At 48.6% G+C, this 25,751-nt stretch overlaps 1 protein-coding gene across 1 annotated transcript in view; it reads left to right on the forward strand.

The window, feature by feature from the left end:
* Positions 1-25,751, forward strand: part of LOC119448851 (ubiquitin-like modifier-activating enzyme 1) — a 114,881-nt gene that overhangs the window by 39,720 nt on the left and 49,410 nt on the right. Inside the window, exons 18-23 of the mRNA XM_049666527.1 lie at positions 5,258-5,404; positions 10,112-10,186; positions 10,337-10,523; positions 17,541-17,809; positions 20,959-21,063; positions 23,120-23,203. Of these exons, the coding sequence (XP_049522484.1) occupies positions 5,258-5,404; positions 10,112-10,186; positions 10,337-10,523; positions 17,541-17,809; positions 20,959-21,063; positions 23,120-23,203 (867 nt within the window). The remainder of the gene's footprint in view (positions 1-5,257; positions 5,405-10,111; positions 10,187-10,336; positions 10,524-17,540; positions 17,810-20,958; positions 21,064-23,119; positions 23,204-25,751) is intronic.

Genomic DNA, 25,751 nt, shown 5'->3' on the forward strand with positions numbered 1-25,751 from the left:
ACGCTTGTCAATTCAGTTAGAAAGCGAATGTGTCCAAGTTTATGCAGCCGATAAAACTACTATCCCTACTCCGAAGAGCTCTCTGCTAATTTGCTATCGCAATTGATGCTGCGCCTTTCGGACGAAACTGCGACATTCTTTTTTCTTTCTTCTTTTTTAACCTTCTGTAATAACGCAGGCTGTAGAAGTACGCGCTAAGTTTGGTGTGACCTATTTCCTATCGCGAATGGGTCGACACAGTTTTCAATGTGTTCAATTATGCATTCATTCATTCACATATCAACTACTGTATAATTACATGGGTTAATACATACAGTATTATTCTTGCGCCACTACAAATTGTCCAGAATAGAGCAATCAAAATTATATCCTTTAGTTTATACTACACCAACGCCAAACAATTATTGCAAGCCAATAATATCTTTACAGTATCCGACATAACTAAATATATTAAGGTATCTGGTTAATCAACAATCGATTCCCCTTTTCTTTCATTCCGTCTACTTTTCTAGACAACACTAAGAGCACTAGATTTCTTCTTAAGAAAAATCTCATCTTGCCCAAAGTTCGAACCAACTACGGCAAGCAATCTGTTCATTTCAGCGCTTTTTCATTATGGAACTCGCTACCATTTGCTTTAAAATTAATGACACTACATTAATTTATTACTGAATTTAAAAAGTTCTTTTTGAACCAACCGAGCCTTGCATAACATTTTTTTTGTCTGTGCCGGATAATGCATGCCTTTGCATTTTCATTGATAAATACTGCAGTTTATATCATGCTTATTAATCACGTATGAAACTGTTTAAACAAGTCCATTTTCTGTTCAATTTGTTCATGTTTCCCTATGTTGCTTAATTTCTTAATTTGTTTTTATAGTTGTATTTATTACTGTCGCTGCGTTAACTAAGTTTACGTTTCCTTTCGTGTATCCACGTACAGGAGGTCCCAATTCAGTCTCCGACTCCGGGACCTCCTCCTGTATATTACATGTTGTAATAACTTCGTATGTAGTAATAAAATTTGAGTCTGATTCTGATTCGGACAACTTTTGTGACATACATTTATTGCGCAATCTGTCCCAGAAATATATTCATCTTAGCATTTCACAAAGTTACTACAGCGCACGTGTTTACTATGTGCTGGGCTCTTTTGTATGCTAGAAACATTAACATTTTTATTTTACAACATGTACAATATTTTGTAATCTTCTTTTGTTGCATCAGTAGAAGTCTTCTGAGGATACGCCCCATTCAGTGCATCTCCATGAGGAATGAGCTCTTTAAGCGTCTCCAAATACTGGATACCTTCGAGCAGTTTCAGGATACACGAACAGCATACATGTATCTTGGAAACTAAAGAAGCACAAGTTGAGCAAAATAAAGGAAGACAGATAAGCAAGAAAGAAATGAGGAAGAATGGGTGTCAATCCGATTCGTTATTCCCTACAACATTCACTGTTACAAGCTATCTCTCTCTATCTGCCCGACACTGTCTCTAGCCATGCAGATCCTCCAGAAACAATCTTCCGGTTTCCCGGTTAACCGTTTAGTTGCAAGAACAGGTTCCATTGTGCAGTAATTCCTTGCTAAAGCCTTTGCACATGCACTTGTTCGTGATCGGGCAAGACGGGACTTGTGATGCTCGGACGCCTAGGAGGTAGTTCGTCTTCACAGTCGTATCGATAACTGAAGGTGGCTCGAGGATAAGGAAAAGAATTTTCTCTCCCGCCGTTTTCTGGCTGTTCACCCTTACATTGCTTACGTATGTATAGGCACTCCAAAGAAAGTGAGAAAACTGTTGCAACTGCTTTCCGCTTAACTGAGTGCGAACAAGCGTACTGTCGCGTGCAGTCGGGGTCAGCTTTACAGAGTGATGGCCAGCATTGTTTCGCGTATTTGCCACGCTTCATGTTTCTGTGAAGGGATCTTGCCTACAAGAAAAGCGTATCTCCAAGAAAACGTGGCAATTAGTCGTGACAACTACTCGCTTCTTTCTTCACTCCGCGTGGGAAGATTAGTCTTTTGAAAGACTCGCATCGGACGCTCGCTGGCGCATTCTACTCCAGAGCATACGGTGCCCTTGGACACACGATGCTCGAGTACGCACTATATAGTCGAGGGTGAATGCCCCCTGCGGACAGGCGCATGTATTGCACTTGTCCCGAAATTTAGTTATAAAACCGGGGAACTCTTCTCTTACTCTCAGGTGTGACGGCGTTGGCTACGGCCTTCGCAGTCTGCTGTATACGCTGCTTGGCCTCCTCAAGTTGTTCCTGAAAACATCGCCAGACGCCACACTGCGCAATGATTCTCGGTTGTACCTCAGGTGCGCACCGTGACGAAGAAGGAAATGCTGCAGTACGAATGATGCAACTACTTGGGCCGTTGCAGACGGGAGTGCAGCGGTTTCTGCATAGCGCGTGAGAGATGATCCACATGCAACGATAACCCAGCAGTTTCCAGCACCGGTACAAGGAAGCGGACCGTAAAGTCGATTCCGACCCGATCAAAAGGACGGGATGGGCACGAGAACGGCTTTAAAGTTGCGGCAGTGGAATTAGGGACCGACTTTCGACGCTGGCAGCCGAGGCAGCAGTGGACGTACTTGCGAATAAACTTGTACATGCCAGGCTAGTAATACCGAAACCGAAGGCGGGTGTACGCCGTGTGCACGTTGGGGATCAGTGTGAAACAATGCGCATAAATTAGCCCGAAGATGACGCGGTATTACTTGGAGCGGCCCTCATGGAGACAGTTGGGGCGGTACAGGAGTTGGTCGCGAATAACAAAGTGATGCGCCTGCCGCCGTAGAGTCTTAGATGCCGGAACAGTTGCAGAATCAGCGAGGAACTCCAAAAGCGAATAAATCCACGGGTATTTGCTCTGCTCAGAGCGCATTGTCATCGATGGCAAGCTTTGGCGGGACAAAGTTGAGTAGGCAAAAACTGTGTACGTCAGATGAAATTGGCGAGCGGGAGAGAGCGTCGGCATCGGTGAGCTTGCGTCCAGAGCGGTACACGACCCAGATGTCGAACTCTTGCAAACGCAGCGCCCAGCGTGCGGGGCGGCCAGAGGGGTCTCTCAATGAGGAGAGCCAGCAGAGCGCGTGATGGCCCGTCACTACATCAAATGATCAGCCGTATAAATAAGGTCGAAATTTGTTAAGGGCCCAGAGTATGGCTAAACACTTCTCTTCGGTAATAGAGTAGTTTAGCTCCGACTTTGTGAGTGTGCGGCTAGCATAAGCAACGACGTATTCATCAAGACCAAGTTTGCGTGGGGCGAGAACCGCCCCAAGGCTGACTCCGCTGGCATCTGTATATTGACTACAGTTGGGGCAGAGGGGTGAAAATGTCGCATAATAGGAGGAGAGGTGAGCAGACCCCAATTGTAACAAATGGGGAGGTTGTGGGCTGTGCGCCAAGGATCTGGCTGTCGTGGCAGCTGTGGCGCAGGTGGCGAGAAGGGCATCTGGGGTGGTCGCGCAACAGCTTGGAGGGGTGGACGTGGAGTGGAGTGCGGCCTTGTAGCGAGGTCAGCGTACGTCCAGGGCACAGCGACAGAAGGCTGTTTAATGGAAGCTGGCAGGCAGTCAGCGACTTGCACATTGGTGACGGTCTGCAACCCCGGGGTCAATGGGGAGTACGGTTGCGTGTTCATAAAGGGCACCAGGGAAAGCAGCCGAGCTAATCCATCGTGCACGAACTCCTTTATCTGGTGCATTAGGGGCGACTCGTCAACACCTAGCGTCAAACCTGAGACAATGAGGCGAATTCTGAGGGCGGATGTCGTGTGACTACCCGCTGCCTTCGAAGTTCGTCGTAACTCTGGCACAGCGCAATAACGACGACACTACATGTGGTCGGGTTTCGGGTGACCAACCTCTGGGAGGCGTCATCCTCAATTCCCTTGAGGATATGCCTGATCTTGTCTGCTCCTGGCATCGTTACGCCGACTCGGTTTCGCCAATTAACGACGTCTTCGATGTAGCTGGTGAAATTCTCACCAGGTTGCGGGGCGCGACCCCGTAGGCGTTGCTCGCGGCCTGAACTTTACGGACAGCAGGGCGACTAAAGACTTCCATGAAGTTGGTCTTGAACACCAATCGTGCTCGGATGTCGGAATAATGGTTTCTATACCAAAAAAAAAATGTCACAGTTTCGCCCTAAGGGCGAAGCAATGAATGCGATAGCAACACAGCAATGTCATACGAAGTAAGGTGAGCGGCTTTGGTAGCAATATGTTGTAGTAAACATGAGCTGATCAGTAAGCAGGTGTGCTGCGGCGTAAGTAGACCGTGAAGAGAGACTCGATGACCACGTGTGAAACGGTGGTGTTGATGAGAAGCGCTTCCCGTGGGCAGCGCGTGCGAAGGGACACACCTGTAGCGCTGCACTGCCGATCCGGGCAGCATTGCGTGTGTAGCGTGCGTTGGAAAATGTGACGACTATACGAATGAACAAGCGTGGTGTGAGCGCGCACAAACAAACACGAATCCTGAATGACTGCAGACTGCAACGTTGCTCAAGTAAAAAGCTACGTTGTTGAGATTTGCCGTATCGTTCCAGTGGTGTGCGTGCTGACTCTTTCGTACGAGGCGAACCAGTCCTCGACGTCGTGATCTCCGGTAACCGCGAGAATCGCAGGATCCCGCTGACGCTTTACGGCGGGACAGATGACAGGTGGTGCCGTGGCTAAAAGTTGTTGGGCTGCATCTTCCGGCATGGGCCAAGATGGTTTAAAGGTTCGGCTTCGAAGTTCCAGCGTTGATGGAGTCATATTCCCCAGCTCCACCAATTGCCAAGGTGTTTACTGACAGGGTACGCAAGGAGCGAGAGATCAAACTCGGTGCAGAGGTTTTACCCTGCGAGCAGCCAGAACAGGCCACGTACGTAGAACGCTGACGATGCGCCTGACTGACCGGCACTTCTTCGTTGTATTTAATACGCTGGAGATGCACCTGGCTGACCGGTGGTTCTTCTCAGTTACAATGACATCAAATATTGAGAGCTGTTGGACCCATTACGATTACAACGCTACACCTGTGTTATATCAGGGGAAGCGTTGGGAGGACGGCTCCGGTGTGGTTTCGATGGCCTTGCTTTTAACAAGCAACAGAATCTAGATGCACGGTTTCCTTTATCTCGGCTACGCATTACGTTACCACTATGCAACCACCCATGGCCATGAATTAAGTGTGGACTCGTGCTAACGAAATCCATGATATTAGGAGCTGTGCCGCTTCATTCCAGGTCGTCTTGCTGGAAGAACTCAAGTGCATTCTGGTGGACGAGCGGCCGAGGGTTTTCGACGAATGCGTTGATTTCGCGAGGCTGCGCTTTCAAGAGCAGTACAACACCCGAATCAAACAGCTGCTCCAAGCCTATCCCGAGGAAAAGGTGAGATTTTATCTCTCAGCGGTAACAAACGCGGAAAAAAAAATGGCTTGGCACCGGCCTTTACCGCGTTCGCACAAGAAAACGCATTTAGTAGGGATGCGCGCATGCGCAGATGGTTCGGCTAGAGTCCGGCGCTGGGACGGTAATAAAGCTATTTGATTTGGCCGATTAGCCTGTGCACTAGTGAATGAAGGTATACCTACATGTAGCCTACGTATTTATAGCTTTCACGTGACGTCGCGTACCCAGATTATCACCGTATCGGTGCACCCGCATGGCGGCTATAGTGCAAGCCATTTATACTGCCTTTGGTCCTTTTGTGCGGAAATGTATTTGCACATACTTGTTGCTCCATTTTTCTTCTTTCGCACTGCTGCGAGCTGTACCCATATACCCCACCCTCAAAGAGGATCAAGGACAAAAATTATTCTGCCTGTAACAGGCGATATTTAAAATTCCGAAAAACTGAAAAATGATCCCCCCGTCGTATACATAGCTTCCATGGAAGTAAAGCCGGAGATTCTACGAGTGTGTCGTTTCAGGAATCGCCAGCCGTTCGTGCGCAAGCACGGGTGGGAGAGAGAAAGTTTTGGGTGCGTTTGCTCCTTGAATGTGTGACATTGCCTGGGTACTACGGAGGAGAAGGTTCTCAATTGCTCGTTCTGTACGCGTTTGTCCCTAGGCGTGTCGGAATTGCGGAGTGAGGAGGTGTGTTTGTGTTTGTTGGCGATCTCTGTGTCAAAAGGTACGTCGGACGTACGCGAATCCTAGAAGGTAAAGGTACGCCGAACAGATTTTCTCACGCCTGCAGCGTTCGTCCGGAGTCATTCATGCCGAATTATACCCATCTCTCGCCTTACGGCGCTCTACCTTCAATATAACGTCAGTAGAGACCGGGTTTGCTCTCCTGGAGCAGTATCTTCGCTCGTGCCAGGCTTTTAAGTGCGAATCACTTTAGGGGCCCGGGCTGTCGGCGTGTCATGTCATGGTCACGCGCAGAAACAGGGTCAAAACAAGTGCGGAATTGATCAAAACCGGTTCAAAATAAACTAAAATGTTTCAGAATAATGTTAAAGATGGGAATAATGAAGCATTAAGCGTATTAATTGTCAGAAATTCGCTAAGTTCGCTTCTGTCATCAGCAAAGGCTTTGGCCCCATGTGCGTGGCGGTTTTCCACCAGTTGTGCCTTAGCGCAGGTGTCAAAACGGATGGTGGATTGGTAAACACAAGATAAAAAATGTCACAGTTTCGCCCTAAGGGCGAAGCAATGAATGCGATAGCAACACAGCAATGTCATACGAAGTAAGGTAAGCGGCTATGGTAGCAATATGAATTGTAGTAAACATGAGCTGATTAAGTAAGCAGGTGTGCTGCGGCGTAAGTAGACCGACATGAAGAGAGACTCGATGACCATGAGAAGGCGCGTGTGAAACGGTGGTGTTGATGAGAAGCGCTTCCCGTGGGCAGCGCGTGCGAAGGGACACACCTGTAGCGCTGCACTGCCGATCCGGGCAGCATTGCATGTGTAGCGCGCGTTGGAAAATGTGGCCCGACTATTACTAACTGTGGTGTGAGCACGCACAAACAAACATGGATAGATCACACTGAATGACTGCAGACAACGACTGTCAAAACGCTGGCAGCAAGCGCATATTGACCCTTTTCGCGGAGCAGTTTGCTCTAGAGGAACGAGATGGCGCTTTCGGTGGCGCGCCATACGTTGCCTCAGCGAATGCGCAAGAATACGAAACCACTACTGTTTCTGCCCTGCTACTATGCGATCAGCTGTCGGAAATGCAAGTGGGTGTTCGCTAATGCACTGTGCCCAATTCATGCTGCAAAATGTGTAACGATAAAGAGAAGACGTGTGCGGTAGTTAGCTGGAAAAATAGTGATTCGCAAATTAAGGAAAGGAATCAACCTGTGTCGCCGCTGCTACATAAGTATTGCCTGCGTTGTCGGTCATTCGCGATGCACGGCTTTCCTTGAGGATAAAAAAAATGTCACAGTTTCGCCCTAAGGGCGAAGCAATGAATGCGATAGCAACGCAGCAATGTCATACGAAGTAAGGTGAGCGGCTTTGGTAGCAATATGAATTGTAGTAAACATGAGCTGATTAAGTAAGCAGGTGTGCTTCGGCGTAAGATAATTCATCCGCCAGCGCTGTATAGCTAACCTCCAAAGAAATGACTTCAACTCCGCAACGTCGGCACATAAGAGTGAGTACCACTCGTTACAAAAGGAGGTAACAACACTTACTGGCATAGTAAGTTTCTCGCACGTTATCTACACACATCCATCCCTACTCGCACGCAAACTTACACGCACCCTATCGCCAACGTATCAATAATAAGTGAATGTGCGCACACTTGAATCAATGTGCCGAAGCGTGAGTGACGGCGACTACACCAAGACACGAATGTTGGAAACTGAACGTTTCGTGACGGTCCACAGAGTAAGCGACGGAGTAGCGATAATACGTTTTTGCTATAAGCTATACCACAAAGTACAGAACATTTACATTACAAAATTAAGCTTTGTGCGCCGCAAGAAAAAATCTATCGCAGCAGAGCACACCCGTGAGCGCGATTAGGCTGAAAATAACCAATCAGATAGTAGCCTCACCGAGGAACTTAGTATTACTGAGTCAGAAACATGGCAAGCCGCTGCTTCAAAATGTTTGCCAAATAAAGAACGAGCGCACTAATCCTCATTTAATTCATAAGCTGGAAGTGTGGACAGCTTGGAATACATTTCTAGCCTCGCTTTTAGTACAAGCACCGTATACGCTGCTAGCGCCGTTTGGACAAGGCGTAATGAGCTATGAAAGCACTTACATGTCCTCTAAAGCTGTGGCCAAAGCTTCGTGTCGTCCACATAGTCACCGGCTACGATATGCGTCGAAACGGAGGTTTGCTGCGCCGCACCGGCGTCACGCGCTTGCATTGTAAACACAGAGGCAACGGCGGCAGCTGAGGCAAGCAATGGACGCGTCACCACGTGATCAAACATGGCAGCGCCCACGGGAGCGCCGGGAAAAGGGTCAATACGCCGCCGCGGGCGAAGGTACGCACGGTCTATCGCTTCAACGGAAACTGAGCGGCGAATGCACAGCGCATAAAGGTCAGAGCCGTGTGGAGATAAGCGACGGTGCGAGCGAGCGACGAGCGCGGTTGTTGGCAGAGTAGAAATGCGCCCCCCCCCCCCCCCCCCCGCTCCCTCCGGCGCTCGCTTCCCGCTTCCTTGAGTGCGTTCGCTCTCCGTGACAGCGTGCGTCCCCGCACGCTTCCGCTCGGGCATACGGCGCGCGGCGAAGATTTTATCTATACGGAACCTCACGGCGACGGCGACGCCGACGGCAGAAATCCGGTGGAAGTGTCCATATAATTGCTATCGCAATAAAAACAGAATAAACACAAGGGAAATACCGGCAAATCACTGCTTCGCACTACCCCAGCTTTCACGCTGAGTGGAGCTGCATTACCACCGAGTTTACCAAGGCCACCGTCCCGGACCGCTGCGCAATTTTTTTAACTTGGTAAGTACCAAAATTGGCATATTATGGCATGAGTGTATGACGAACATAAATGATAGGTGATGACATAAATGTTATGACATGCGTGTCATGTAGGCCATGAAACAGCCGCCTAAAATGACAATGACACAGCGAAAAAAGATTAACACTCAAAAACCACTGAAATGGGTTCGGACGTGTGTACTAAGTGAAGGAAACGCTAAAGGATGGTGGTAGAAGTCCTAGTCATGAGCATGACTCAGCAACAATGATAAGGACTCAGCGAAAAAAGATTAGCACTAAAAAAGCAATGGAATGGATTCGGATGTGCTATTTGTATGGTGCTCTCCGTGACTTTTCAAAAAAAAATTTAATGGTTGCCTTTGAGTTAAAGAAATGTCTTTCAGCATACTAATTAAAAGCCTAGCACGAGGGAAGATACTGCTCCAAGAGGGCACGCTCGGTCTCTGCTACGGCCCCTACTGCACCCCCGGGAAAACCAGTGATGTATATTTTGAAGGCAGAGTGCCGTAAGGCACGAAAAAAGGTATAATCGCGCATGACTTACTCAGCACGAGCGCCGCAGGCGCGAGAAAATCTGTCCTACGTACCTTTAGCATCTGGGATTCGCGTAGATTACCAAACGGGGCGCTAGTGCCCACTGGTTCACCGCGCCGGCAGCCAGCATCGGAGCGTGTACGTGCGTGTGCGTGCAAAGACATAGGCATTGTTCTCAATAAATGGATTCCTTCCTCGTTTCCTTCCTCCACTTGGAGTTAACAAATCCGCATACAACGAACTCATAACCATTTCTTTAAGCTTTTTATAGGCGAGTTTAGGCACATCGAACTACTTGATACATCGAATAATTTTAAAAACAAGAACCCATTCGATATAACCGGGCTCGACAGTATGTAAGTTTCTGATAGAACCCCTTCAGGATATAGCAAGTGTTCGTTCAGTGTTGTTCGGTTGTCTTCGTCCCTTCACTCTTTCCAAACCATGAGTACACGCCAATTCGACAAGTTCGCCATTTTATTTAGGAAACAAGAAGTTGGGTTTACAGCCTTTGTGTCGTTATTCTCTAGTTGCGGTTGTCGCAAAATCCTGTCCAAATTACCTCGGGTGATTCTGCGTTACGAAGCAATGGCGGAATGATACGACCGGTGTTCTCACCTGCTCTCTTTATAGCTCACCCCTTCGGGAATGCCGTTCTGGTCTGGCCGCAAGCGCTGCCCCCATCCGATTGAGTTTGACCCTAACAACGTAAGGATTTGCATTGCCGTGGGCCGACGCCTCTTGAGCGCGACACCGATTTACAGGATATATTTATTGCTATTGCGCTCCGGGGCGACGAAATTGATTGTGTCATGTTTTTTTTTTCTATCCTCTGCCCTGTCTGCAATCCCGCTATAGACGCTGCACATGGACTACATCGTAGCTGCGGCCAATCTGCGGGCAACCATGTTCGGTATTCCCCACAACACGGACCGCGACGCGATTGCCCAGATTCTCGAAGAAGTCGACGTTCCGGCCTACGATCCTCAAAAAAACACTCAAGTAGCCGCCAACTCGAACGAGCCCGTGGTCGCGCCACCTGACGGTACGCTTGCATGTCACCGGCTCTTCGCTTACTTACTTCGCATTGCGTGCTTTTCGTTAAGTCATTTAGTGTTTCATATGCACGGAATCAACCCCCCCCCCAATGTAGTATGCACCGCATGAGGGACCGCTGTGCGCTGGAGTGAGCTTGCGCCTTTTTTTTTTTTGGGGGGGGGGAGCCCTCTGATCAGTGGAAGCGTGCTCGGAGCATGCGCAAATGGGCGGACGTATACGCAGGCTGCATGTTGCTCTAACAGTGCAAGTAATGGTACATTCGGCTGGTGGTTACACTCCTCTGCACCCGAGCAGACTGATCTGTAGCCGCTTTTTCGGTCTTTGACACTGGAGTGAGCTTGCGCCTTTTTTTCTTTTTTTTGGGGGGGGGGAGCCCGCTGATCAGTGGAAGCGTGCTCGGAGCATGCGCAAGCCAAATGGGCGGACGTATACGTAGGCTGCATGTTGCTCTAACAGTGCAAGTAATGGTACATTCGGCTGGTGGTTACACTCCTCTGCACCCGAGCAGACTGATCTGTAGCCGCTTTTTCGGTCTTTGACACTGGAGTGAGCTTGCGCCTTTTTTTTTTTTGGGGGGGGGGGAGCCCGCTGATCAGTGGAAGCGTGCTCGGAGCATGCGCAAATGCGCAAATGGGCGGACGTATACGTAGGCTGCATGTTGCTCTAACAGTGCAAGTAATGGTACATTCGGCTGGTGGTTACACTCCTCTGCACCCGAGCAGACTGATCTGTAGCCGCTTTTTCGGTCTTTGACACTGGAGTGAGCTTGCGCCTTTTTTTTTGGGGGGGGGGAGCCCGCTGATCAGTGGAAGCGTGCTCGGAGCATGCGCAAATGGGCGGACGTATACGTAGGCTGCATGTTGCTCTAACAGTGCAAGTAATGGTACATTCGGCTGGTGGTTACACTCCTCTGCACCCGAGCAGACTGATCTGTAGCCGCTTTTTCGGTCTTTGACACTGGAGTGAGCTTGCGCCTTTTTTTTTGGGGGGGGGGGAGCCCGCTGATCAGTGGAAGCGTGCTCGGAGCATGCGCAAATGGGCGGACGTATACGTAGGCTGCATGTTGCTCTAACAGTGCAAGTAATGGTACATTCGGCTGGTGGTTACACTCCTCTGCACCCGAGCAGACTGATCTGTAGCCGCTTTTTCGGTCTTTGACACTGGAGTGAGCTTGCGCCTTTTTTTTTGGGGGGGGGGAGCCCTCTGATCAGTGGAAGCGTGCTCGGAGCATGCGCAAATGGGCGGACGTATACGTAGGCTGCATGTTGCTCTAACAGTGCAAGTAATGGTACATTCGGCTGGTGGTTACACTCCTCTGCACCCGAGCAGACTGATCTGTAGCCGCTTTTTCGGTCTTTGACACTGGAGTGAGCTTGCGCCTTTTTTTTGGGGGGGGGGAGCCCGCTGATCAGTGGAAGCGTGCTCGGAGCATGCGCAAATGGGCGGACGTATACGCAGGCTGCATGTTGCTCTAACAGTGCAAGTAATGGTACATTCGGCTGGTGGTTACACTCCTCTGCACCCGAGCAGACTGATCTGTAGCCGCTTTTTCGGTCTTTGACACTGGAGTGAGCTTGCGCCTTTTTTTTCTTTTTTTGGGGGGGGGGAGCCCGCTGATCAGTGGAAGCGTGCTCGGAGCATGCGCAAATGGGCGGACGTATACGTAGGCTGCATGTTGCTCTAACAGTGCAAGTAATGGTACATTCGGCTGGTGGTTACACTCCTCTGCACCCGAGCAGACTGATCTGTAGCCGCTTTTTCGGTCTTTGACACTGGAGTGAGCTTGCGCCTTTTTTTTTTTGGGGGGGGGAGCCCTCTGATCAGTGGAAGCGTGCTCGGAGCATGCGCAAATGGGCGGACGTATACGTAGGCTGCATGTTGCTCTAACAGTGCAAGTAATGGTACATTCGGCTGGTGGTTACACTCCTCTGCACCCGAGCAGACTGATCTGTAGCCGCTTTTTCGGTCTTTGACACTGGAGTGAGCTTGCGCCTTTTTTTTTTGGGGGGGGGGAGCCCGCTGATCAGTGGAAGCGTGCTCGGAGCATGCGCAAATGGGCGGACGTATACGTAGGCTGCATGTTGCTCTAACAGTGCAAGTAATGGTGCATTCGGCTGGTGGTTACACTCCTCTGCACCCGAGCAGACTGATCTGTAGCCGCTTTTTCGGTCTTTGACACTGGAGTGAGCTTGCGCCTTTTTTTTTGGGGGGGGGAGCCCTCTGATCAGTGGAAGCGTGCTCGGAGCATGCGCAAATGGGCGGACGTATACGCAGGCTGCATGTTGCTCTAACAGTGCAAGTAATGGTACATTCGGCTGGTGGTTACACTCCTCTGCACCCGAGCAGACTGATCTGTAGCCGCTTTTTCGGTCTTTGACACTGGAGTGAGCTTGCGCCTTTTTTTCTTTTTTTTGGGGGGGGGAGCCCGCTGATCAGTGGAAGCGTGCTCGGAGCATGCGCAAATGGGCGGACGTATACGTAGGCTGCATGTTGCTCTAACAGTGCAAGTAATGGTACATTCGGCTGGTGGTTACACTCCTCTGCACCCGAGCAGACTGATCTGTAGCCGCTTTTTCGGTCTTTGACACTGGAGTGAGCTTGCGCCTTTTTTTTTGGGGGGGGGGGGAGCCCTCTGATCAGTGGAAGCGTGCTCGGAGCATGCGCAAATGGGCGGACGTATACGCAGGCTGCATGTTGCTCTAACAGTGCAAGTAATGGTACATTCGGCTGGTGGTTACACTCCTCTGCACCCGAGCAGACTGATCTGTAGCCGCTTTTTCGGTCTTTGACACTGGAGTGAGCTTGCGCCTTTTTTTTTTGGGGGGGGGGGGAGCCCGCTGATCAGTGGAAGCGTGCTCGGAGCATGCGCAAATGGCGGACGTATACGTAGGCTGCATGTTGCTCTAACAGTGCAAGTAATGGTACATTCGGCTGGTGGTTACACTCCTCTGCACCCGAGCAGACTGATCTGTAGCCGCTTTTTCGGTCTTTGACACTGGAGTGAGCTTGCGCCTTTTTTTTTTTTTGGGGGGGGGGGGGAGCCGCTGATCAGTGGAAGCGTGCTCGGAGCATGCGCAAATGGGCGGACGTATACGTAGGCTGCATGTTGCTCTAACAGTGCAAGTAATGGTACATTCGGATGGTGGTTACACTCCTCTGCACCCGAGCAGACTGATCTGTAGCCGCTTTTTCGGTCTCTGACCCTCACGACCGACTAAGGAGCTTCAGCTCCATAGTCGAAATCTTGTCGCATTTACGAAGCAGAGAGAGCGCTCCGAAATTGGCGCCATGTATATAGGTAAGTTACGCAAGGCGCTCGGACGAATCGTCATTCGAAATCAAGTAACGCATACGCCTCCGAACAGAGGGAGAGTCCGACATCGTGACCACACCCTGTGGCTACATGCATGAAGCACCGCCGTGAGCTGCACCCGCCATATAAGCGCTCCGTTTAAATCAGCCGATCATAAGAAGTAAGTTGCCTTTCAGAGCCGATTTAGTGTACTCTAAAACAACAAGCCGAAGATACCCTAAGTGAGCCAGTTCTGGTGGTGATAAGGTACGCGCGACGATAATAATTGCTTTTTTCGAAATCGGAAAATTTCACTGGCATTCCCTCCTTGTGCTAGGGGGTCCAGACCACTGGCAACTTTACACAACGCATTTAAGAAGAAGCTTTAGCTCGGGCGCTCAACTCCGACGCGGCCTATTCAAATACATGTAAAACGCAGAAACGCTTTTCTGAGATAACCCCTCGACCAATTTTAATGAAATGTGTTTTGAGACATAATGGTAAGTTATAGTGACTGTTGGAAGCGGAATTTCGATTTAGGGCCTGAATTTAAAAAAAAATTCACAAATTCGAAGGTTCGAAAAAAAAAACCAGAAGCACGAAGTTTACAAATTAATAGCTCTGCATCAAGAATAGCTATCGCGGTTCTGTAAACGGCATCCATAAGATCATTCAAAGCGGATAAATTCCATTTGTCAATTTATATCTTACGTGAATTACTTATGTTGTGTACAAGGGTTCTGCAAAAGGTGTATTCCCATATTACTAAATTGTTTGAGATTCATGTGTAATATTTTCATTTTGTCCGCCGTAGATGTACTATCAGATGCAATGCACAGAATTGCGATATCATTTTTCATTGCTGAGTTAGAGTTGTGAACATGATAGTTTCGTTTCCTGAAAATTTGCGATTTTCGCCAACTTCTAATAAAAAATTGACGACCTAAATCAAAAATTTGAAACCAATAGCTGCCAGATTTTAAGTTTTTCTTTGAATGCAACAAACCTCGTCAAATTTAGTGCAATGGTTGCCGAGAAAAACGAATTATCCTTTTGCATGTATTTAGATAGGAGCACCCGAGCTTAAGCTTCCTCTTAACAGTAAGGTGGCTAATAGCACCAGCCTTTCCGGCCTCTCGCTACGCATGCGCAGGCTGAGCTCTCTGGAAACAGCAGCCCCCGGCAGACAGCGCAAATGTTCTGCAGCCGTTCCTCTGCTCGCGGCAGAAGGTGGTTCTACGTGGTGAATTGAACTTCAGCGCAGCCGTTCATTCCGATGAAGCCAGAATGTGACGCCAACCACTCGGCTTTGTCCTAGGATCTCCTACGTCCCTCTCTGTCTCTTTGCTGTATCTACAAAAGCGTGCTTGCATCAGGATCAGGAGTCGAATTCACGAAGCTTCTCGTTCGTATAAGTGCTCCTTGCCATTATCCGGACGCTTTCGCTAATGATATATCCAGCATCGGGATTGGCTAATGTTTTCCATTAAGAATAATTCTAGCATAAAAGGTTTTTTCGAGTACAAGCCCAGGGCCCGTATTCCCAAACAAGTCCTTAGGCTAATGTTGATCGTAAGAAGCAATTCGTAAGGTCGGACATATTATGAGCGAAGGCGGCCTCCAATAAGCAAACGGCATTTACGAACGAAGCTTTGTGATTTCGGTGGCAGTTTATCTAAGCGTAAGGCGACAGAGTGTATTTAAAGCTCTAGAAGTGTATAACTTGCAAGTACGCGAAAGGAACTTCCCAGCACTTCTGTGCACCCGAACCATTACAATTCGTTATTAGCGGAGATCAGTGTGGTAAGTTATTTTAACGTCGTATACTCTGCGCATACTCTGCATATGTATCGTCCTATGATTCTCTTCGGATGTAGTTAGTTGTCGAGTCCCGCCCCTCGAGCTTTCACCTCTTCGGCTCGTATACCACGAACGTCGCGGCAATAAAGCTGCATCCATAATTTTTTTCACAATATGGTATCGCTGTTGCGGGTGCTAAAATTGGCTTAAGCCAATATGTGGCGCGATTGTGTAAATGTGCCCGTCAACCATGCGCCGCGTGTCCCCCAGCGTCGGAGCATTCTCCGCTTATACATTATCGCGCACCGAATCAAGCCACAGCGCATAACGCTTATAGCTTTGACCATGGTGCCCAATTACTGCGAACCGGAGAATGGAAGTGGAACATCTTGAGAGTTTAGTTGACTCATGATTACCATAGGAAATCAGCTGCGCGAATAGAAAGGATGGACGCCGCACAAGAACGCGCTTAAACTGTTTCTGTGTGTCTTCTTGCCTCGTATCCCGAAGATTTTGCTACGGAACAGTATTTGCGATGACGAAGAGGCGAGCAGTGTGAAGACGACGACGACGGTTAGAGGCTAGTGCGGGCTGTTGTCTCTTGGCCAAGTGCGGCGCATTTGCTTGTAAATATACTTGTATATAGCTTTTCTTCTGAGTCTTCCTACGTAGTAATTTCCTACGTCTGAGTCTTCCTACGTAATTGGTTGGTCAATGGTGGGGTCAAGCGGGCGTGGATGAAACGTGGCAGGACTTGCAGCCTCGAGCTCGCGGCTAACAATCTTTGTGACGGTCTCATTGGAGGGTGGTGAAGCGGTAAGGGTGACGCAGGACGACGTCGCAGCCGTGTTAGGGAGCCGGGAGAACATTGTAATGACGTGGCGGCTTTTGGCGAGCTCAAAGCGGCGGCATTCGTTGACAATGACGTTGATGGTGGACAGATTGTTGAAGATCAACAAGTTGAACGCGTCGTCCGCGATCCCTTTGAGAACGTGGCCTACCTTGTCAACTTCTACCATGTTCTCGTCGACTTTCCGGCAAAGAGCTAGCACGTCTTGTATGTACGAGACATACGATTCAGTGGAAGACTGTACTCGGGTAGCAAGCTCTTTTCTTGCAGCCTGCTGCCGACTGGTCGGATTTCCAAAGAGGTCGCGGAGCTTCTCCTTGAAAGCGTCCCAGCTAGAGATCTCCTCGTCGTGTGTCCGGAACCAGACACAAGGTGTTCCGCCCGAGTATAGAAGAGGACATTCGCTAGCATTATGGTAGGGTCCCAGTGGTTGTTGCGACTAACACGCTCATACATGCCGAGCCAGTCATCAACGTCGACATTATCTTGGCCGGAGAATATGCCAGGATCGCGGGGAGTGGCAACCGTGACGTACGTTGTGGTTGGAGTCGCAGTAGGAGCAGCAGACGAGGTGTCGTCACCGGGAGCCATGGTGGAACGCCGGACGGTGCGGCCGCTGCAGAGCTCTGTGGCGAGAACGGGGAACGGCAAGCTCCACCAAAATGTTACGCGAACGAAAGATTAAGTACTGGAGACTATTTACAAGTACATTTACAAAGGATAGCTTCAGCGCTGGCCAGATCAGCCGACAGCTCGAGAGCAAAGAGCAGTTCTTCTTCGTCTGGGCGCCCGCGCGCATCGTCCAGAAGAAACACGCAATATGCATGTATCAATATTGAGATGCTAGTTGATCCACGATTACCGTAGGACGTTAACTGTGCGAATAGAAGGCCTGGACACCGCACAAGAAGGCGCTCACACTGTTTGTGCGTGTCTTCTCATGTGTTGTCCCTATCTTCCATTCGCGCAGAAATTTCCTGAGATAGAGAATGAAAGTTCGTGTTGCATCTTCACCCGTTCTTCGCCTTCACCGGTGTATGTCGCCTTCTTCGCTTGCGTAGACAATGAGCTCCTGGACAAGCTGCTGGAAGAGCTCCCCGATCCAGAGGATCTCGATGACCTCACCCTAACGGCGCTCGAGTTCGAGAAGGACGACGACGCCAACTTCCACATGGACTTCATCGTGGCGGCCTCGAACCTGCGCGCCGCAAACTACGACATTCAGCCGGCCGACCGACTCAAGAGCAAGCTCATCGCGGGCAAGATCACCCCGGCCATCGCCACCACCACGTCGCTCGTCGCGGGCCTCGCCTGTCTCGAACTTTACAAGGTCGAGAGAAGCACAATACTGGTCCTGTATTCACAAAAGGACCTTACGCTATAGAATTGTTCATAAGAGAAAATTCTAGCCAATCGCAATGCAGGCCGGACGTAAGGCGGTCGGTCACGGGCAAGAAAGCACTTCCGAAAACGAGAAGCTTTGTTTGTTTGGCCCCTGGTTCTTTGGTGAATACTTTTTATCGGACAAGTCTCATGCACTTGACAATTAATTGGCAGGCCGTTTCTTTAATTTCTCTATTCTTATTTAAAAAACAAGGTTATTGAACGTTGCAGTAATTTCTATACTCGCGTATTTAAAAAAAAAGGTTATTGAACGTTGCATTATTTCGCCATTGCACCTGACTAATTATGGACAAGTGGGCGCAAGCTTCCTGACTGGCTGTGATCAATTGAGTAACAAACAAGGTTTCATCAATAACTTTTTTCATAAGTAAAATAGTCGCATTAGTCACCGTAGTTGAGGCTAATCATTCAGCAGGATTGAACCCATTTTTGGCTCCTTAGTTCCGCGATTAGAACCCCTTAGTCGATACAAAAGAGTGAATGTTCCTTAACGTTCGACGTTCGCCGTGTTATAAAGACGCTACCTTGCCCGTGAAATGACAAACCCGGATCATACGGCCTGATGGGATACGGCCTGCTGGCCGTATGTATATTATAGCTATATTAACGCACTCTCGCTCCTCTCGTTACCTTAGAAAATCGTATAAGGTAGGATGCCATAGAAAGTCATAATCTTCAACCGCGATATGTGAACTTATGCCCCGAAATCAGTTATTGAAACTTTTGTGGTAAAATTTCTTGATTATACTCCACCGATGATATATCACCTGGTCACTCGAGGTACGGGAACATGTCGACATATCTCATCCGCAAGGGCGAAACTGTGACCCGCCGCGGTGGCTTAGCGGCTATGATGTTGCGCAGGTAAGCACGAGGTCGCGTGATCAAATCCCGGCCGCGGCGGCAGCATTTCGATGGGGGCGAAATGCAAAAGCGTCCGTGTCCCGTGCACTGGTGGAACGTTAAAGATCCCCAGGGGGTCAAAATTAATCCGCAGCCCTCCACTACGGCGTGCCTCATAATCAAATCGGGGTTTTGGCACGTAATACCCCAGAATTCAATTTAATTCAAGGGCTAAACTGTGAGGTGCTTCACAATAGATATTTTACTTATAGGCTAGTAGAACTGAAGAAACAAAAATGTCGCAGTTTATCACAAATAGCAAAGCATTGACAGGGGTAGGAAGGTATTAAATCATTGCACGAAGTAGGGCTCGTGGGTTTCTACGTTCACGCAGCATAAATTGCAGTAGACATTTACTTACTAACTAAACACGCGTTCACTCGATCGAATAATCGAGATAAGGGCTCGCCTACAGCCTTGCACCCGCAGCAGATCGTGCACATGATCTCCAACTCTCGGGGCGCGGGCAGCGCATGCGCTGTCGCACGCGGAACAGCACGGCTGCGGCGCGAATGCGCCTGGAGTGTCCGTATAAGTGCCACCCCAATAAAACTGTCTGTGTACATACGCCATACATACTAAGAGACTAAAGAGACTATTTACACTGTATTTAGAAGAGCAGCGCAGCCAGTGACCAAGATGGTAACCAGCTCGTGCCAAGCCCAGATGCCCGTCTTCGTCTTCCTTTGCGTCATGTCTAATAATTATAAGCGCCTGTTGTATCACAACAATATGCTCGAACTTTTCGATAATTGGTCATCGCTGTTGTGACATCTGCATAGCTACGTTCACATGAACATGTATGACAAAGTATAGGCGAGTCGTATTGTTTAGCGGCAACATCCGGTATGAGGCCGGGCTAGTTGATGGCCCATGTTAGTGCAACTATGACAATGACAATGACAATGATGTTTATTTGCATCAGTACATAACGCATCAGTACATGACGCGAGGGGCATGCAGAAAAAGCTGCCACATGGACAGCTTGACGAAGCCGCAGGCCCCCGCATTGGCGTTTGCGCGACGTTAGTACACACAGAAGCAGTACATCATTGTTTGCAAATGCCATTTGCACAAAATTAACCATCGCAAACCATGCAGAGCAAATGAAGAAAAAAAAAGACTGCTGACATCCGAGTGAAAGGACAAGAATATACGAAGACAAGCGCTTGGCTTCGTCTATTCCTGTCTATGCCATGGTGTGCGCTGCAATTTGTAGTGACATCCGGTCGCCGGTTCGTGGAAACGTCGCCGGCCGAGCGAAAAGTCTGGATGGGTAGAGTCATGCCGATTTGGAGTGTGGTGACTCGATCCGATCGCGTCGAGTTCATAGAAAGGAAGTTTATGCTTCGTGTCAGCCTTCCGCAGGCCACCTGTGCATGTTACATGTACCCGCCGCGGTGGCTTAGCGGCTACAGGTGTTGCGGAGCACGTGGTCGTGGGATCAGATCCCGGCCGCGGCGGCCGCATTTCGATGGGGGCGAAATGCAAAAGCGCCCGTGTTCCGTGCACTGAGGGAACATTAAAGATCCCCTGGTGGTCAAAATTAATCCGGAGTCCCACACTACGGCGTGCTTCATAATCAAATCGTGGTTGTGGCTATACAGGTAACATTGAATTCAATTCAATGTTACCTGTTATAGTAATGTTCTGCATTGGGTCTCTGCCGACATAAAATTGTTTCATTGTGGCCGTCGTGCAGTTGAGCATAGCATGCTAATCGTAGTTTCGGAAATTGATAGAGTATTTGTGAACTTTAGGTATTTATTATCCGGAAAAGCTCCGTTAGATGTGAAACTGACAGTTGCACAAACACTGTTCGGAACAGTGCCTCTGTATCCAAAGTGTCAGGTGGAGAGAACTCCAGGTGGCAGGGGTCCATTGGCAAAGATCCCACGATGTCGAAGGCGCAAGACAAGTGTAAACACACGAAATATTCCTAGGCGACTATCAACTGAGCACGCTTATACTGCTTAACGGACACTCGTTTGATAGCCCGCGCAAGTATTCTGCTGTTTCGTCTTTTGTATTCTCGCTTGTGTTTTGTGCCGTTTACATCGCAGGCCAGACGAGTGGATCTTGAACTGTATGTACTCTTTGGTAGACCTGTTCGAAAATGATACGATGACCGGCAGTGCGACATCTTTGCCTTTAACCGCTTTCTCTACGCAGCTGGTTCAAGGTCACGACAGACTGGAGCTGTACAAGAACAGTTTCGTCAACTTGGCACTGCCCTTCGTCGGTTTCTCAGAACCCATTCCAGCTGCTAAGAAAAAGGTGCACTTCCATTTCTTGTTCTTTTTTTTTTAATTTTCGATGCGGTATCCTTAGACAGGACGCTAGCCGACCGCCATTCTTGGTGTCGACGCAGCCGTACTGCCAACCACTAAAACCAGTTTTTCCCCTAAAGTGGGACACATACGTTCCCTAGATTTCCCTAGATAATTCTAAAGGATGCAGTTGTTCTCTTTGTCAATGTGGTTTTTGTAAAGATACACTTTCTTGGTTACGGAAATAGACTACAAATTTATAGTTTAAATTTATTTCCAAGGTCATTTTTATACATTTATATAATGAAGTCACCGAACTCAACCTGAAATGATGTTGCAGTGCAAGTTGTGCTAACCAGAATTATTCGAGCTAACAATACAGCCTCCTTCTTGAGACTATATTCTCAAAAGAAGACGTCAACACATTTATACGTACTTCACTCGACATGCAAAAGAAAATTAGACGACATCAAAATACCAAGATTGACACGGAGTCTTATTCAAATGTTAAGGAAGCTGGCACCGGACGACCCTTACATAATGTTACAGTTTCAAAACAGTGCGACTCTTCACGGTACCCATATAAAGTATGGGCAATAATTTTTTCTTGCATGCCGTGACGAAATTACGTAGTTCCCCCACGCTTACGCTCTCACAAGTCATTTGCAGCGAAACACGCAGGTACGCGTCCAATTTCTTTATTTCCGCCACGCAACAACTCACCCAAACACATGAACATGGGGCTCTACAATGCAGCTGTGCACAATACTGTTCTGCCTATAGACGGTTCCGGTTAAGTTTGCGTGCATAGTCAGCTACGCAGCGCCCCGACCTCCCTGTTGTGCTCAGCGCTTGATGCATGTGTGCAAATCGAGACCGAGCGTCTCGATTTTTGTTAATCATGACCATATAAAGCCAACAGACAATGAAGCCAAGGAAAGCATACGAGGAAATTAGATGTGGTTGAAATTGAAATGTAGAAAATAATGAAGAAAAGGGAAATGAAAGGTGTGACGAAAAGATAACTTGCCGCCAGTGGGAGCCCAAACCACCACCTCCACATTACGCGTTAGTTGCACTATTAATTGTGCTACGGAGGCGGCTATCAATCCGTCCACTATACTGGGTATTTATGTTTACTAGATCCAGCCCTGGCAGTGTTAGCCAGTGCCACTAAAGGTCATGGCGCGCGGATGTGTAACATGTTTTTCTGGCTCGGTGGCGTCACGTAACACGTGATGAGAGCAGGCACGTGACGCAAAAAAAAAAAAAGCCCTCGTATGCAACCCAATGACATCGAGGTCATTGCTTGTGTGTTTGCGTATTGCAGCGTATGTTTGTTTTGCCGGTTACAAATAAATATTTCGTTGAAACGGCGCATAAATTGACCGCATATGTAGCTGTGCTCCATTAACGAGCGCAGGACATTCACACCTTGTCGTTTGCTTGGCGACAGGCGTTCATTACGCCTCAGTACGGCCGCAAGTCATACTTCGAATGCTAATGTGAAGGTAATTTTCGCTGACTGAAGTCGAAAACACGCCGTCAGGTCAGCAGTTGCACGTATGGCTTCGGCTCCCACCTGTGTCAAGTTATCTTTTCGTCCACTGACACTTTCGTTTACTATAATAATTCAACATTTCAAATAAATGTGACAATTAATCTTCCCTGTGATTTTTCTACCTCCATTGCCTGCTTCTTCATATCAGTAATCGCGACAGAACTTGTGTAAGCAAGCCTTTGATTATCCCCCAAAAGAAGAATTGTCGGGCCTGAACCTGCAGCCACACAGTCCTCATTTCCCAGCTTTTAACAATATCACTTTAGCGAGTGAGTTCACTGAACACTATACCTCCCATAGTCACAAATTTTGTTCTCAGTCATCTTTCTTGCTTATACTGCAACAATGTAAAACCCCGAGGCAAGACCGGATGGAAAATTCATCCCCAATAAACCCAATCTGTATCAACGATATGTGGCACCTTCACTATAATTTCAAGCTGCCTATGCCTCGCTTCCCGTTACTTCATTCTTAGTGCACTGTGTTTTCTTGTTCCTAACAGTTTCGCAATCGTGAGTTCACCTTCTGGGACTGCCTCGAAATTCAGGGGGAGTTGACTCTTGTGGAGTTTCTTGATCATTTCAGAGTAAGTGATGCTTGTTTGTTAAATTGCGAACCCGTGTATTCGCGCGCGAGAGTGCTGTGTGTCTGCACGTGTGTGCGTGTGCGTGCGTGCGCGCGCGTGAAGGGGGGGGGGGAGGGATTATAGCACGTATAGGAACTATGCGACGATAGATTGGCGATGCTGCGCCAAAAATAAATTGAGAAGGCTTTTTATGTGACCCCTTGGTTCATACTACGTCTTTCCAGGTCAAGGTCTCTGTTTAGTCGCAAACAAAACAACAATACACAGTGGCATGTCAAAGAAAGAGTTGTATCGATACTTTCCCGCGAATGTTGCCACCAGTCGTATAGCGAAAGTATCTTGGCTAATCAGATTGCGCGCTACGTACGTGGTATGCATTATAGAACGAGTGTCTTATTCTTCATCGTCAGGAGAACGTGACAATATTTGTCTCCGATGAATGAAGCCGTAATTGGCGGAGTGAGAACGAGCCCTCTAATTCCGCTTACGAAGCTGTGGGTGAGCGGGGGGAACCGGGACCTAGCTTGATTCAAAGGCAAGGGAACACTTGAGTGACACCACTTTCAACTTGCGAAGCATCTTCGCGCGCACTTCGCTCATCTGATGACTTCCTATTGGCGTATCAAGGAAGAACTTTCTTTACGACGAAAGAAATTGTTTTCGGACCGATCTGTGCGCAGAGAAGTTCTTCGGCACAATTGATCATCGTCATCGAAAAGTTCGATCATTCGAGGCGCGGAACGCTCTAGCGTAAATGCAGCCACAAAAGAAGTAGCCATCCAATATTGGTCACGAATACGGTGAGAAGTTCTAGCCTAAACTTTTAATGCGATTAGCGTTCTTTGGATATACGTACATCACACACTTTTCTGCGGTCGTTGTTTCTAAGCATTTCTATTGTTATTGTTATTACCCCAGCTTCGTTTTAGATTTTTACAACTGCTTATCTTGTAATACGTGAGTTTTAGGGCGAAAGTTCTACTACGTCATGTCTCGCAAGGTCATTCATCGCGTCGCAATGACCTTGAGCCGCCGGAGCGCAAGTGTGGCAGGTGCGACGTCACACCACGTGATCTGCTGCGGAAGGGTGTCTCAGCTGCTCTTGCTTGGAGCCTCGCCGCTGCGGTACCACGTGACTAGGCGAGGGTTTAACCATGAAGAAAGGGAAAAAAAGCTAGGAGGGAGCGTCACGTGACAATCTCGGAAGTCTAGTCATAAACAATTTAGGGGAATGTGATGATAGGAAATACGCCCTCACGGGATAGGCAAGCGGTAGATTTAGTCGGCTCGCTTTGGTTGCGTCTTCTGCGGTGGTTTCGGAATATGCGCACATAGCAGGCGTGGCAAACGCACGCCGAGGTTGAGTGAAGGAATTCAAGCCTGTGAGGCGGTCGAGTCTGTGTTATGTCACTCAGGTAACGCACCGAACCACCACGTGGCCCCCCGCTTAAGCAGCAGACAGGCGCCAAAGCTGTAGCGAACGAAAGCGTCGGGTAATACACCAGCATTGTACCCAACAACCGGCGAGGGCTACCTCAAGGATGACTGGTCATGTTTCGGGGTAGTTTCAGGGAAACGAGGAAGCCTTTCGCCCTGCAAACGTGTGAAGTCAACCAAGCCGCCCTTCCGACGGCGATTCGTCGCATTTGGGGGCATCTTCATGGAAACAATGATGTATTTTGCCTCCGCAAACATGTGCAGGTGATAAAGTGAGCCTCCAGGGTCCGCAGCGACTGCATTCCCGTGTGAAAAAAATTCGTCCCATCTTGGGCCCATCGATGGACGGGGAAGCCGGTGACCTCGACCATATTTAAGGCCGTGCCGACCCATTGTTAAGACAGACGGTCCCAGTCAACGCTGTCGTTATGCTCAATGCATTCTGCCTCTCAACAGACCGGCAAGAACTCAATAGGCGCGTCTGAACAGCGTAACGATGTCGCACCACACAGTCTTACAATATAGTGCACGTAACTCTCAAGAAAAGGGGACGACTTCGGCGTTTAGAGTTCTGCTATTTATTTATTTCACGACTAAATATGCACAGCAAAACATTTTACTAAGCAAACACGCGACAAATAACTACCCCGCGAGACATCTTGTCTCATCCTATATAGGTGCAAGACAGGGGAACAAAAATTAGCAAGAAAATACGCACCGCAGTTTAAGGTACACAACAGCTGATTTGACGAAACAATTAATAGACCACGTTCGGGCGTACTCTGGGTGGGTACTAACTGCGGTGGTAAGAGCAAGCGATGCTTTGAAAGTTATGTCGTCATGGGTCTGGCTCCCCAGTCTTTCTCCACGTTTCAAGGCAACGCATTTGAAGCGAAGCACGACGCCCGCGGTTGAAGAACTAAAGACCCGTTAGCTTGCGTTCAGTATTGCATAAAATATTCACCAAGATAATTTCCAATAGAATCAGGGCAACACTTGACTTCAGCCAACCAAGAGAACAGGCTGGCTTCAGGAAGGGATATTCTACGATGGATCATATCCATGTCATCAATCAGGAAATCGAGAAATCTGCGGAGTACAATCAACCTCT

Source organism: Dermacentor silvarum, chromosome 4 (assembly GCF_013339745.2).
Source record: "Dermacentor silvarum isolate Dsil-2018 chromosome 4, BIME_Dsil_1.4, whole genome shotgun sequence".
NCBI lineage: Eukaryota > Metazoa > Arthropoda > Arachnida > Ixodida > Ixodidae > Dermacentor > Dermacentor silvarum.